This window comes from Chenopodium quinoa, unplaced genomic scaffold, assembly GCF_001683475.1.
Source record: "Chenopodium quinoa cultivar QQ74 unplaced genomic scaffold, ASM168347v1, whole genome shotgun sequence".
Lineage (NCBI taxonomy): Eukaryota > Viridiplantae > Streptophyta > Magnoliopsida > Caryophyllales > Amaranthaceae > Chenopodium > Chenopodium quinoa.
The window spans coordinates 2,284,275-2,299,243 of NW_018745240.1; the positions used below are offsets into that span (position 1 = coordinate 2,284,275).

The 14,969-nt window shown below is 37.9% G+C and overlaps 2 protein-coding genes across 2 annotated transcripts; both read left to right on the forward strand.

The window, feature by feature from the left end:
• Nucleotides 1–1,851: 1,851 nt before the first annotated feature.
• On the forward strand, nt 1,852–4,790 carry LOC110711209. The gene is made up of 2 exons (XM_021889586.1): nt 1,852–2,005; nt 4,300–4,790. Exons 1-2 carry the CDS (start codon nt 1,852–1,854, stop codon nt 4,788–4,790), a joined length of 645 nt encoding a protein of 214 aa, XP_021745278.1.
• A 225-nt stretch (nt 4,791–5,015) lies between these two features.
• Nucleotides 5,016–8,172, forward strand: LOC110711148 (pentatricopeptide repeat-containing protein At1g11290, chloroplastic-like). The gene has a single exon (XM_021889529.1). The coding sequence runs from the start codon at nt 5,427–5,429 to the stop codon at nt 7,857–7,859; it is 2,433 nt and encodes an 810-aa protein (XP_021745221.1). The 5' UTR covers nt 5,016–5,426; the 3' UTR covers nt 7,860–8,172.
• Nucleotides 8,173–14,969: the final 6,797 nt, after the last annotated feature.

Sequence of the window (14,969 nt, forward strand, 5' to 3'; positions counted from 1 at the left end):
AAATTGAATGGACGGAAATGCCCTTATTAGAGTCATTTATGACTATAATTACTAGAGTCTTAGAATTCCTCTTTTTTCCCACCGTTCAACAAAGATTCAACCATCTCAACCCAGGTACAAGTAACTTACAAATCGATGGAATTACACAAATGGCAATCTTCGTACTCAAACTAGAAACTAAGGAGTTGCTACAAACCCAGGGGCACTCAATGGCACTCGGACAAACCATTGGTGAGATGGTACTTAATGAATTGAATGAACACATGCATTACTCACTAGTCTATCAATATAGTCTTTCTAGATCACAATACCGCATGCACTAATTTTTATATATAACGGGGTTATTTCGTTATTATTATAGGGGTTACTCTGTCAATGTGTTACAGAGGTTAGGTGTTACTATGTCAATGTGTTACAGAGGTTAGGTGTACTCTGTCAATGTGTTACAGAGGTTACTTAGTTATAGTTATAGGTGTTACTCTGTCAATGTATTATAGGCGATACATCGTCAGTGTTATAGGAGTTACTCCTAGGGCTGAGCAAAACTATCTGAAGATCCAAAAATCCGATGATCCGATCCGCATCTGATCCGAAAATTATGGATATACAATCCGAATTTGATTTCAGATCGGATATCCGATCCGGATTTTTCGGATATTGGATATCGGATATCCAAATTTTGGATTTTGGATTTTGGATATCCGAAAAAAAAACTTATTGTTACGTATTACTTTTTGGGTGAAGTATTGCTTGGTTATTTAAAATACTCCCCAAAGGCCCAAGGCCCAAGGCCCAAATCTACTAACCCTAATTAATAATCACTCCCTCAAAACCCCCCCCACCGCCTCTGACTTTCTCTCTCCCTTTCTCATCTATCTCTCTAACTTTCTCTCTCCTCTTCATCTTCTCAAATAAAAACAAAAAACCAAAACCACCTTCATACCTACCGCACAGCCACCTCCCCCTGACTGCGGCAACCCATCGACGGCCGATATCTCCCCAACAATGCAATCAATCAATGGAGTTCCAATTTCATCCTCAATTGTAGGGTTTTTGGGTTTTCTCAACCCATACCATCTTTCTCTCTTAAACTCATGAATACGGCCAATTGGAGGAGAGAGAAAGTTGGGTTTATTGTCAATTCGTATAACTCGGAATCTACTGTGACGATTCCAGATGATGATGTTCGGGTTTTGGAAGAGAATGTTTTGGCTCGGCTCGATAATGGTGAATCTGACAATGGTGATGGGAAGTCACCGCCTAAAAATGGCGGAAATGGCGGAGGTAGTGGTGGAGAAGGTGACGGAAATGGTGATGATGGAGAAAAGAAGGAGTTCGGCGCGATATTGAAATTTGAGGAAGTTATGAGAGAGACTGAGAAATATGGGGCGACCCTTCCGAATGATATTCTTGAAGCTGCGAAAACTACTGGAATAAGAGAGTTGATTTTGATGCAGTATTTGGAGTTACATGTGATTTGTTGGCTAATATTGTTGATTTGGCGGCTAGAATTTGTGCTGCATCGAGAAGAAATTGGTGGTGTTGGTGGGCGAGACTGGCGGTGCGTCTTACGGGTGGTGTTGGTGGTCGAAATTAGGCTGATGGTTGTTGTAGTGCGGTGGCTGATTTGTTGATTAGTCTGGTGGTGTTCCTAAATTTTGCCATTAATTAAGTAATATAACAATATTACTACTGTAAAAAAACCCATATTATTAGATGAGTCGGATATTGGATATCCGAACTATCCAATTCGAAAATTTCGGATATCCAAAAATTTCAAATCGGATATCCGATCCGATGCTCACCCCTAGTACTAACTCCACCATTATTACAAGGGTTAGAGCATGCACAATGGTAGGGATTCACCCTCCTCTTAGCCTTCTCTCTCCTCTTAAGAGGAATCCCCTTGATTGTAGTGTTGAAATGGTGAATCGTCTTAGGAAGAGGAAGATGGTGAATGCTCCATGGGAAGAGGAAGAAGAGATGGGGAAGGGGATTGGAAAAGGTGGGGAAAAAAACAAAACATAAAAAAAAAAGTTAAAAGAAAAGGCTGGACCAGCAAGTGCCACGTGGCAGCTTCTTGCTGGCCGACCAGGCTGGCAGAGGCCCACGTGTTGCTTGCTTTTGCTGACATTTGTTGTTTTCTAATTGGTTGACATTTACAACGGTTATAATTATTCAAACGGTAATAAAAAAAACGGTAACTTATTTTTTAAAAAAAAAAACACCAACGGTTATATTTTTTTTTCTCTATATAATGAACCTAAATTTGCCATATTTTCAAAATCTTCATTTTCTCCATATTTTCTCTCATATTCAATTAAAGTCATTAAAACTTGGGGCAAGTACGACAAGAGAATGTCTTATACACTTTGTTGATGGAGTGATTCGTGAATTCTCAATAGAATACCTGCGGAAGCCAAAAGCCGAAGATCTTGTTCGTCTCCTTAAACAAGGGGAAGAAAGGGGCTTTCCTGGCATGATGGGGAGCATCGATTGCATGCATTGGGAGTGAAAAAATTGTCCAGCTGGGTGGAAAGGAATGTATCAAGGAAGATCTAAAAGGGCGACGGTGATCTTAAAAGTTGTTGTTTCTTGGGATTTATGGATTTGGCATGCCTTTTTTGGCACGCCAGGGACGTGCAACGATATAAACGTTCTTCAACGTTCTCCCGTCTTTGACGATATTTTAAATGGCCGAGCTCCACAAGTTAATTTCATTGTGAGTGGAAATACCTATAACACTACTAGAAAACAGTCAATCAACGACGGAAAATATACGTCGGAAAACCCTGAAATTCCGTCGGAAAGCATCGTCGCATCACACTTTGTAGGAATTTCGCGATATTCCTTCGGAAAGGTCTATTCTGACGGATTATGTTCTGTCGGCACTTTTGTTGACTTTAAGTGAAAATCCGTTGCAAGGTTCCGACGGAAATTTCCGTTGGAGTAGGATATGTTCCGACGGAAATTTCCGTTGGTGGGGGAGATGTTCCGACGGAATTTTCCGTCGGAGGAGGTATATTTCGATGGAAAATTCCGTCGAAAAATTAAATAAAAAAAGACACCACAATCCCCACCCAGATCCACCCCCGCCACCAGCCCACACCACCCACCACGTCCCCAACCCTTTTTCCCACACCCAGACACCCCACCCCACCCAAACCCACCAAACCAAACCCAGACCCATCTCCCCACCCAGACACCTCACCCCACCCAGACCCACCAAACCAAACCCAGACCCATCTCCCCACCTAGACACCCCACCCAGACCCACCAAACCCAACCCAGAACCACCAAATAACCCACCAAACCTCCCCCACGCCACCCACACCACCACAACCCCACCCCATAACCACTGACACCACCAGAACAGGCCACCCCACCACCATCGACACCACCACATCACCACCATTAACCCTAAAAACCGGAAAAAAAACCCCAAAAAATTCAAAAAACCAAAATTAAACAAGGAAAATTAATAGAAATGTATAAATATATAATTGTCTAATAAATTTTATAAAATAACATTACAATTACATATACAATTAACTAGATCTAAACATTTATTCAAAAAAAAAAAAAAACTAGATCTAAACACAAACCTAAATTACAAGATCTACAATTGATGTTTAGGTTGTTGTTGATGAAACTGAGTCAAGCCTCGTTTCGACGCCGAACCTCAGTCCTCCCCGGAAAATTCGTCGGAAAACTGGAGCCATTTATGGATTAAAGCTTCGGTGAGTGAGGGAAGCCGTTTATGGGTTGCGGTGAAAGAGGAGGTGAGGAGAGAGAAAGAGAGGAGGAGAGGAGAGAGAAAGAGAAATGAATAGGAAGAGATGCAAAAGGGGCGGGGAGAGAGAAAGAGAAATGAAAAGGGAAGGGGGTAGGGGGTCCGGTTTTAGTTTAAGGGTTTACTTTGTTTTTTCTTTTTTAAATAAATTTTCGTCGGGAATTTCTGATAGAATTAAAATCCGTCAGAAATTTTCCTACGGATTTAAAACCGTAGGAAATTAATAGGTTCCGACGGATTATTTTCCCTCGGAATTTAAATCTTCCGACGAAATTTTCCGTCGGAAGAAATTTTCCGAGAGAATATTCCATCGGAAGCAGTAAATTCCGAGGGATAAAAAATCCGTCGGAATACTTCCGAGGGATTTTCCGTCGCAACTTATATTTTCTGACGGATTTTTTTGACATACCAAAATTTCGTCGGAATATTCGAATTTTCCAACGGAATTTAAGTCCGTCGGAAAACGACCTATTTCTAGTAGTGTAACCAAGGATATTATCTCACAGATGGGATTTATCCAAAATGGGCAACATTTATTTCCGCTATTACCTCCCCACAAACCCCTAAACAGAAGTTGTTTACAATCAAACAAGAGAGTATTAGAAAAGATGTTGAGCGTGCTTTTGGTGTGCTACAAGCTCGATTTGCAATAATTAGACATCCGGCTTTGGCATGGAGTGTCGAAATGCTATGGAAAATCGTGATGGCGTGTATTATCATGCACAATATGATTGTAGAAGATGGGCGCGATAATTACATGAATTATTGGGATCCAACGAAATTTTCCACCGAACAACCCGAGAATCTAGCAGGATCATCAAGGAGAAAAGCAACAACTTTCACCGTTACCCCTGGGCGTTATAAAGATCAAAATTTAGTTACAATGATGGCTGCACGAGAAAATCTTCGTGATAAACAAATTAATACATCTTTGAAGAATGATTTACTGGAACATATATGGGCTAGGTTTGGGAGCACTTTTGTCAACTCACCTTAAAAATAAAACGTATTTATGATTTAGTTTCTCATTTTTCAATTATCGGCTTTTAATGTATTTTTATGTTTCCGAATTTCATGAATTGTCTTTTTACATAATGTATTGCAATGTTCCTTTTTAACTATTTATTATATGTGTGACGACCGTTCTATTTACTAATTATGCATTTTAAATTATCATTAATTGTACATTTTTGTAATATATTAAAATTGTCATTAATCTAATTATAATAATTTGTCATATTAAATTTGCAAATATCTAATTTAATAGAAGATGGTAGGGCATAAATAGAAAAACAGGGGATTCATAAATCCCCTTTATTGTGAGAAAAAATAAAGAAAGAGGAAGAGGATGGAAATAGTGGAAAATGACGAGGAAGAAGGAAAAATGACGTGTCAAAAGAAGAGAATGAGAGAAGAATAAAGGGGATTCATGAATCCCACCACTGTGCATACTCTTACTTGATTGGTTTTATTATTCTTTTACAATCGTCAATCGAGTTGCTATGCTCTCGTAGCCAAAATTTCAATTCCCACCTCAAAACTCCTCAATCAAAAACTCTTCCCAGCAACTCTGTTCACTGAACGAGCAGATTGCCAAGAATTTCCTGCAAAATCTGACTAAACAAACCATTAGATGATTTCAATGCAAACCTTATCCCTACCATCTTCACCCACTACCCCATCACCATATTCTCTCTCAAGACCTCCTCTTTCACAAAGAGTCTACATTCCCTCTCATATTTACAAACACCCTGCTGCAATTCTTCTCGAAATCTGCAGTTCAATTCAAGAACTTAGCCAAATTATTCCTCATATATACAAACATAATCTATACAATGAACATCTCTTTCAAACTAAGCTTGTTAGTTTGTTCTGTAAATTCAATTCAATGGATGATGCTGCTCGTGTTTTTTACCCAATTGAGGATAAACTTGATGCTCTTTACCATACTATGCTAAAAGGGTATGCTTATAATTCCACCATTGATGATGCTTTTTCGTTTTTTTGTAAGATGAAATGTGATGGGGTTCAGCCAATTGTGTATAATTTTACTTATTTGTTGAAGTTGTGTGGTGATAATTCGGATATTAGAAGGGGTAGGGAGATTCAGGGGCAGTTGATTGTTAATGGGTTTGCGTTTAATTTGTTTGCAATGACTGGAGTTATGAATATGTACGCTAAATGTAGGGAAACTTGTGATGCATATAAGATGTTTGATAGAATGTCTGAGAAAGACGTGGCCTCTTGGAATGCTATTATTTCTGGGTATGCTCAAAATGGGTATGCTAAAATTGCACTTGAGTTGCTTGTGAGAATGCAGGAAGAAGGGACGAGGCCTGATTGGATTACGGTGATCACGGTATTGCCTGCTTTGGCGGATATGGGTAAGCTGATTATGGGGAAATCTATACATGGGTATGTTTTGAGGGCCGGTTTCGATTGTTATGTGAATGTTTTGACTGCATTGGTTGATATGTATGCGAAATGTCGAGCAGTGGGGACTGCTAGGTTGATTTTTGATTCTATGGAATCTAAGACTGTTGTTACTTGGAATTCTATGATTGATGGATATGTTCAAAGTGGGGATCCTCGGGAAGCATTGACACTTTTCGAGACAATGTTGGATGAAGGAATTGACCCGAGTGATGTATCGATCATGGAAGCTATACATGCTTGTGCTGACTTGGGAGATGTAGAGAAGGGTATGGTCATCCATAGAATGTCGGATCAATTGGGGTTTGGGTCTAATGTGTCTGTTACAAATTCCTTGATTTCCATGTATTCGAAATGTAAGAAGGTTAACGAGGCAATGAAGTTGTTTGACAGCTTAAAGAATAAGACTAGGGTGTCCTGGAACGCCATGATCATAGGTTTTGCACAAAATGGTTGTGTAAATGAGGCATTGAATTATTTTTGTGAGATGCAATTAAGAAATATCAAGTTGGATTCATTCACTTTGGTCAGTGTGATTCCTGCTTTAGCTGAGTTATCCAATTTACGTCAGGCAAAGTGGATCCATGGACTTGCGATAAGAACCTGCTTGGACACAAATGTTTTTGTAAAGACTGCTCTTGTTGACATGTATGCAAAGTGTGGAGCAATTCATACTACAAGGAAGCTTTTTGATGGCATGGATGAGAGGCACGTGACAACTTGGAATGTCATGATAGATGCATATGGGACACATGGGCTCGGAGAAACAGCACTCAAACTTTTCTCTGAAATGCTGAAAGGTTCAATCCTACCAAACGAGGTGACATTTTTGTGCATCATATCAGCTTGCAGCCACTCAGGTCTTGTTGAACATGGGAAGTATTACTTTGAAATGATGAAGGAAGTATATAATTTGGAGCCTGCAATGGATCATTATGGAGCTATGGTAGACCTTTTGGGTCGAGCTGGTCATCTCGATGAGGCTTGGGACTTCATACAAAACATGCCCATGGAGCCTGGTATCAGTGTATATGGAGCAATGTTGGGTGCTTGCAAGATCCACAAGAACATTGAGTTGGGAGAGAAAGCGGCTGATAGACTGTTTAATCTAGATCCAGATGATGGTGGTTACCATGTGCTGCTGGCTAATATATATTCTGCAGCGTCAATGTGGGATAAAGTAGTTGCGGTGCGATCAATGATGGATAAGAAAGGTCTTCGTAAGACCCCTGGCTGTAGTTTAGTGGAGCTAAGAAATGAGTTTCATACTTTTCATTCCGGAAGCACACTCCATCCTCAATCACGAGAGATTTATGCTTATCTGGATTCACTTATTGAGAGAATAAAATCTGTAGGTTATGTTCCTGATACTAATTCTGTACATGATGTAGAAGCTGATGTTCAGGAGCAATTGCTTAGCAGCCACAGTGAGAAACTAGCCATTGCATTTGGACTTTTGAATACAAATCATGGGGTACCTATACATATTCGAAAAAATCTCCGTGTCTGTGGTGATTGCCACAATGCTACCAAGTACATTTCACTCGTGACAGACCGAGAAATTATTGTGCGTGATATGCACAGATTCCACCATTTCAAGAATGGGACCTGCTCATGCGGTGATTACTGGTAATTAGATTTTACTTCAAAGAGTTACCATAGAGATTTTGTTGGGAAGCTATTTGTGGTCTATGACATCTTGACATTTCAAGGATGCATTCGGCTGCTGCATATTATTCAATTTTCCTTGCATATTATTCAATGCTTAAAAATTTTCGAAAATTGTCTGGCATTACAGGCCAATGAGGTTTGAGTAGGTGATCTTGTAAATTAGTAGAGAGCCTAAGGTAAATCAATGTATACTTGTAGTTTTGAGCTATAACATGTAGAATCATGTTTACTTATGTATAAACTGTGCTTTTACTTACAAAATATTGTGGGTATAATATTGGTGATCAATCTCTTTAAAACTGGAATGGCTCTCACTCTCTCATATCAACTATTAATGGTCAAATTATACAAAAAGGCAAAGACCCAATCTATGATCCGTCTATCCTGTAGAATACTTCCCTTACCAGTTTTCTTTTTCGCATATCAGATTTAATTTGTTGAGTTTCCTGTGCAGAGTATCAGTTAATTCATGATCGAAATTCTTGTAGTTTGTTGGTACAGAAGCTATCTGGAGCAGGAGCAGTGGACCTGGTTGTCCTTACATATCCTCTAACAGCCTGTTTCTTAGCTGGTAATAAATGGCGGCGGTAATAGGAATAAATTCAAGTGTAATTTGGCAAGAAAGTATCATCATAATGTCCATGGTAATGCAATCTCATCTCTAGCTTGTGTTTTTTCTTTATAAATTTCCATTCCCAACCAATACCACCTCCCAGTGGTAATGGATGGTAATGAAAATTTAAGAAGGAAAGAGATACTTAAGAAAAATTAGCATTTCCAGACATTGGTGTATGACTTTCCTCACAAATTTACAATACTAATATATTCCCATTACCACCATTTATTGCCGCCTGTCATTTGGTCAAGGCCATAAATGTATCTTCCATAATATACTAGACATGCTCCTGTGTCAGACCCTTAACTTACGGCATTCAGAGTAAATCTTAGATGCTCAGACAGGCAGACAGCTTTATATTACCACCACCAACTAAAAAGGTTGGTGCTAGCCCCTTTAGGGAGGAAGAAGAAAAGAGCAAAAGGACTTGGGGAAGGCGACAAATTAGGGGATCAAATTATGCGGGATTTGTATGTTTGATTTAGTTGTTCAATGGGTGAAATTCTATTTCTCCAATGTAGATTTTCATTGCTATTCTCAAGTTTGGCCTACTTACGAATTGAGGGAGCCAAGGTTAAGAACCAACTACTAGTAAAGGTGATTTTAAAATCGGGTTGGGCCGGGCCATCATATCTCGTCGGGCCAGAGTGGCTTTTTGGATTTTTTCGGGCTGGGTTCGGGTTTTTAGGCTTGCCTAAACCCCGCCCTATTTTCGGGCCAGGTCAATATTGATCACCTCTAGGACCAAGATATGAAATTTCATTTAATAGTGTTGTAGACACGGAAATTTTATGAGTGTCATACATTAAATTAAATAATTTAATTTGGGTTAAATCATGTTAATGATCCATTTTAATTATTTTTTGCCCACCCAAATAAATAATCCGAATTAGTCAAATACAATTCGGGTTATGAAATAAATCAAATGGACCAGGTTAAAAGACTTCTAAGTCATTAAATGGGCTAAGCCCAAACCTACTAAGTCCACTAAGGGGGTTCTCATCTCTTATAAATACTTATTCCTCCATCACTTGAAGAGATCTAGAAATCATTATTCCCAAGAGCTCGTAAAACTCAAACGGAATTCTCCCTGAAATAAGTCAACATGCACATTAACTTCATGCTGACTTGTTTAGATACAAACAAACATATTTGAACAGGATTAAGCTTCGGAAGCCCTCTTTCAGGTGTATTAAAACAAAACCCTTAAATATAGGTCGACGTCATGAAACGTCACCCTGCATTCGAACTCAAGTCGACATCATCAAACGTCATCCTACAGATGTCACACACGTGTCATCGTCAAGCTGCGGAACAGAATCAGATGACTTAGTTTATTATATTATAAACTGTTATACAGAGATTGTACCTAAATCAAATATTAATATAAATTCATTTGTTACTTTATTTCCCGTCTGTATTTATTTAGACTCGAAATTTGTGTAAACAAATTTTGGCACACTTGGTGGGACTATCTTTGCCTCTCATCTCTGTTTCCGTACATTCAAAAAAAAAAAATCTTGCAATGGCCTCAAAGAACATTGTTGCTGAAAAGCCTCTACTACAGCCCATCAAAGGGCTGCTGAGTTGGCTGAAATGCTTAACAGCCAAACTGGGGGCATCTCAATTGGAAGGATGAACAAAACTGTTGTTGACTCTACTGCAACAAGCTTGCGTGTCGCGTCAGTCCCAACCAAAGCACGAAAAAGTCGCGCTCGACCTGCTGCTGCCGTGAAGTCTGTCACGTCCTCCACTCATGGGCCATGTGAGAGACTTGTGTTTGGTTCATTTGAGCCTGTCATCCACACAAACTCATCCTTTGATCACTTTGATGAAGGACATGACAATAAGTTTAGTGTGAGCTCACTTGAGCCTACTATTGTTGCTGTTATGATGACGCATACTAAGACGGTTGAAGAACAATTGGCTGAAATGAGTAGCCTCCTTCAACAACTGAAGAAAGATGGGGAGGAAAAAGATGCTCAAATTAAACAGCAAAATGAACAAATTGTTGCTTTGACAAAGAAGCTTGAGAAACAACCAATTGAGACTAAAAGCGATGGCAGTTAAGATGGTAGTAGTAAGTTGATGGGACCAAAGCCAAATGGGACACTCAATTCAATCACTGCTGAACGAGTTCAAGCTATGATATAGCTGTAGACACCTGATTGTGTCTCCCCAAAAACCAAACCAAGTGATGAGTACCTTTCACGTCTTTGATTATCGAGTTAGGTGAAGAGTTGAAGAGTCTCGTGAATTTCCATTTAGCCTTGACCATTTCTAACCTTTCCTAAAATGTTTTAGACCAAAATCATTTATTTCGTGCATTTAAACCCAAAATAATTCATTTCGTGTCTTTGAAAATCATTCATTTCGTGTCCTCTTTATAAAACGTCCAAACTAGTTTATTTTGGTCCATAATATGGGTCTAATGATTGTTTAGTTGGATAGGGCTTGAAAAGATATTTCCAACGATATATTATAAGCCCAAATCCGACTTAAATTATGGCCAAAATACTAAACCAAGCCCAAACCGAACCTAGGTCCGCCTTACCTACGACCCAATGATCATGTGGAGGGTCCATTAACCTTAATCCCAATCTTAAACCAATTAGGATTCATTAGGAACTTCTAGAAGTCTTTAGTAGGTTCTAATCTATCCTTTTTGAAAGATAAAGATTTAAGAGTTTGAAATTGAATAAAACTCCTCTTTTGAAAGTCCTTGTTTATTCGAATTCAAAGATGTTCAGATATGATTTTCGTGCCTCATAGGTTTGATTCAAATCTTAGATGTTTGTATCGCCCCAATTATCTTTCCAATGATATATCATAATCCCAATTCCAAGCTATAACGAAAAAGATATGAATGAAATACCAAACTCTATCCAAAATTGACACCCTTCCACTATTTTGGCCATATATTTTATTATACAAAAAATATCAATATAATTCTAATTGGATTGGAAAGTAGACTTACTGCAGAGCTTTCCAACGATATATTATTTATCTTATTCCAATTTCTGGATCAAAAGTTATGATAAAAATAAAAACCGCAAAAACTGCTGTCCATCGAAGGAGTTTTATTCTAATTCGAATTCCGATCTTTTCTAATCCTTCAACCCTTCTTTTTTCTTGTAAATAGAGGTCGTATCACCCCATTTTCAATCATCAACAAGCTTGATCACCGACAATCATCATCTAATCTCCTCTCTAAGCTAAAAGCTTTTCTCTCTCTCTTTCTTCATATTCTTAGCCTAGCCTAAACACATCCCAATACCTTTTTGATATTATGCACCATACTTCCTTCACGAGCCTTGAATACTCCAAGCCAATCTCGTATTTGCCTTCGACCTTGATGTAAAAGGTTGATAGTTCTGAGGGTATGGTCCCAAATCTATATTTCAATTCTTATTTGATTTATTTGATTATTTCTTTCTTGAACTTACTAACGTGTGTATTGTTTTGATAGAAAGAGATACGAAGCATCAAAGTGAGTAATTTGATCTCCCTAATATTTATTCCTTTGATATAGAAATCATGCTTAGAATATTATTTTGATTCCTAGTATCATGTTAGGATGTTTTTTTTTATGATTTCTAGTAACATGTTTAGGCTAAAGCTTTAATCTTTATTATTTAGTGACATGCTAGGATTTGTTATTAATCCGTTTAGTATCATCCCTAGGATCTTGCTATTAATCATGTTTTGATGATGCTATTATGATGATGATTGTTGTGTCAATAATTATTACATTGCTTGATTATTCATGATTTATTGTTATTGCTTGATCACGCCCTTTTCTGTAGGTTTAAAGGGAACTTGTACTTGAAATCACGCCTAATGAGATAATTAATAATTTGATTTTAGGCTAATATGATTTTAATTCAAGTGATCGCCAATAATAGATTTATTTATGCATTAATAATTAACCAACGTAGATTAAATAGGTTTAGGGCTAACTTGTTGTATGTATGTTGATCGGAAAGCCATGAATATCATAAGAATTAAGTAGAGGCCGATTTAGGGCGGGTTCAATCTTTTTTAGGTTGGATTCGTACCATCATCCCCGAATACCAGTCATGGTTCCGGACCACTATGGAGTTAGTGATTTCTGTGTTTGTGAATGAGGTGTAACCTTCACACTCTAGAATAGTTTACAAGTTCCTAAAACTTGTTGGAGACTCTTTTATCTCTAGTTTCTTTCCCTTTGGACGCCACCATGCTTAAATACATGATCAAAGTTGGGCCCAAAGTTGATGTTTGAAATATTCCCCACAATAACCAATGTTGTCAAGAACCAACTTGGAGGGGGTGTTTCTCATAATAACCGACGTTATGTGAAGCCTTACACTAAGAGAATAGATGAGCTGAAAATGCCGTTTGGATGCCAACCTCCAAAATTTCAACTCTTAGATAGAAAGGGGAACCCAAAACAACATGTTGCACACTTCATAGAGACATGCATCAATGGTGGTACGAGGGGTGACTTGCTTGTTAAAAGATTCGTTCGTTCTCTTAAGGGAACCACTTTTGACCGGTACACCAACTTAGAGGCTGAGTCCATTGATAGTTGGGATCAAATGGAAATGGAGTTTTTGGGTCGATTCTTCAGCACTGAGCGTGTCGTTAGTATGACTGAGCTAACTCAAACAGCGGAATGGGATGAAGAACCAGTCATTGATTACATCAACCACTGGCGTGCTCTAAGTTTGGAATGTAAAGATCGTCTAACTGAAACCTCTGCCATCGAGATGTGTATTAATGGGATGAGTTGGGAACTACATTACATTTTAAAGGCATCAAGCCAAAATCTTTTCAAGAGTTGGCGACGAGAGCTCATGACATGAATCTCTCGATCACCTATGACAAAAAGAAGAAAGGGCTTTCTTCGGAAGCCAGGAAAGAAAAGAAGGAGTATCAAAAAATTGACAAGTCCTCCCAAAAGTTCGACTATGGAGACGTTGTCTGTGACTACCTCTTCTGCACCCATCAAGATTTCGGGGAAGAAGAAAGAAGAAAGTAAGGGTTCATCTTCAAGAATTGTTAAGAAAGATAAATTGAAGGAGCTTCAAGCTACGAAATACTGTAACACCCCCAAATCTCCCTCTACGGAATATGTAGAAAATACGTATAAATACCGTAGACATAGACTTGGGCGTGTTATCGCCACGTGATAACGTAAGGCTTATACTTTAAAAATACTTCTGCAGCGGAAAATTCTTTATTCTTATTAATAAAACTTTAAATAAAACTTGTTCATAATTTGTGACACAAAAACGACTCCAACTTTTCCTAAGCTAGGTGAAATTCCCATGGACTCCCGTATGCATCAATCAACTTCCACCTGAAACATTCACCTGCTTACCATAAATGGTAAACACGGCAAAGCCAAAACAAAAGCACGTATTAGCAAATTATGCTAAGTAGATTATGTGTAAGATAAGTAAAACATAATTTAAATCATTTAGATTTAATTCATAAGAATTCCAATGCCGTACTCAAGTAAGAGTTTTTCCAATTCAATTCTTTCAAGACAAATTTAAAAACTCAATCGATTACGTTTCAAAACCAATTCCTCACTAAGTGTGCACACCCCCCCAAGTGGTTTACTTTATGAACAAAGGCCAATCTTGAGGAAAGACTAGGTCATGCAAAGTCCATAGTCTTCTCTAATCCATTCCCTAAGTGGGATTCATAACCATATCGATTGATTTGCTTAAAAACACCTTTTAAAAATCCATCATTCTCCTATAAATCAATTTTAATCCAATCCTTTTTAATAATTTTAATCATAATTCAAAGTCTGTTTTGATTAACCAAAAATCATTAATTCAAACCATCATGAAACATAATTTTATAAGGAACATAATAAGATACAATTTCATGGACAACTTTCAAAGGTATCAAACCACATAACGTACCTTAATTCCGAATATCAATCAACACTTCGCACTTTCAAAGTTCAATCACGAATACACCTTGCAATTAACATAACCATACGGTTATCACAACATCTTTAGACATAAACCCAAATCTAATGTGCATGGACTATAAAACTCTTTTAAAAATAATACTTTAATATAAAATTATAACTGTGAAATAGGTAATTATATTTTAGAAAACTAACCATGAAGAAAATAAAGGAATAAGATTAAAGGAAATTGAATTTGCGTTGGAAAGGATAGGCAGAACTTGCAGAGGTCATAACTCCTTTTATATAACTCCGAATTGGGTGATTCTTGAGCCTAACCTCAAGTATTTTTTGAGAGGAATAATTTTTTGGGAAATAGAAAAATCCAAAAACTGAACAGAAGTGCCCGAAAATTGGCTCCAAAGATATACGGCCAAATTTTCTTATAGAAAAGAGGAAAAGAAAAATAGGAAAAGTTTGAGGGAAAAGAAGAGTAAAAGAAAAGAAGGGAATCGAGTTTTTAGTGTGAAGAATATGAGAGGTAT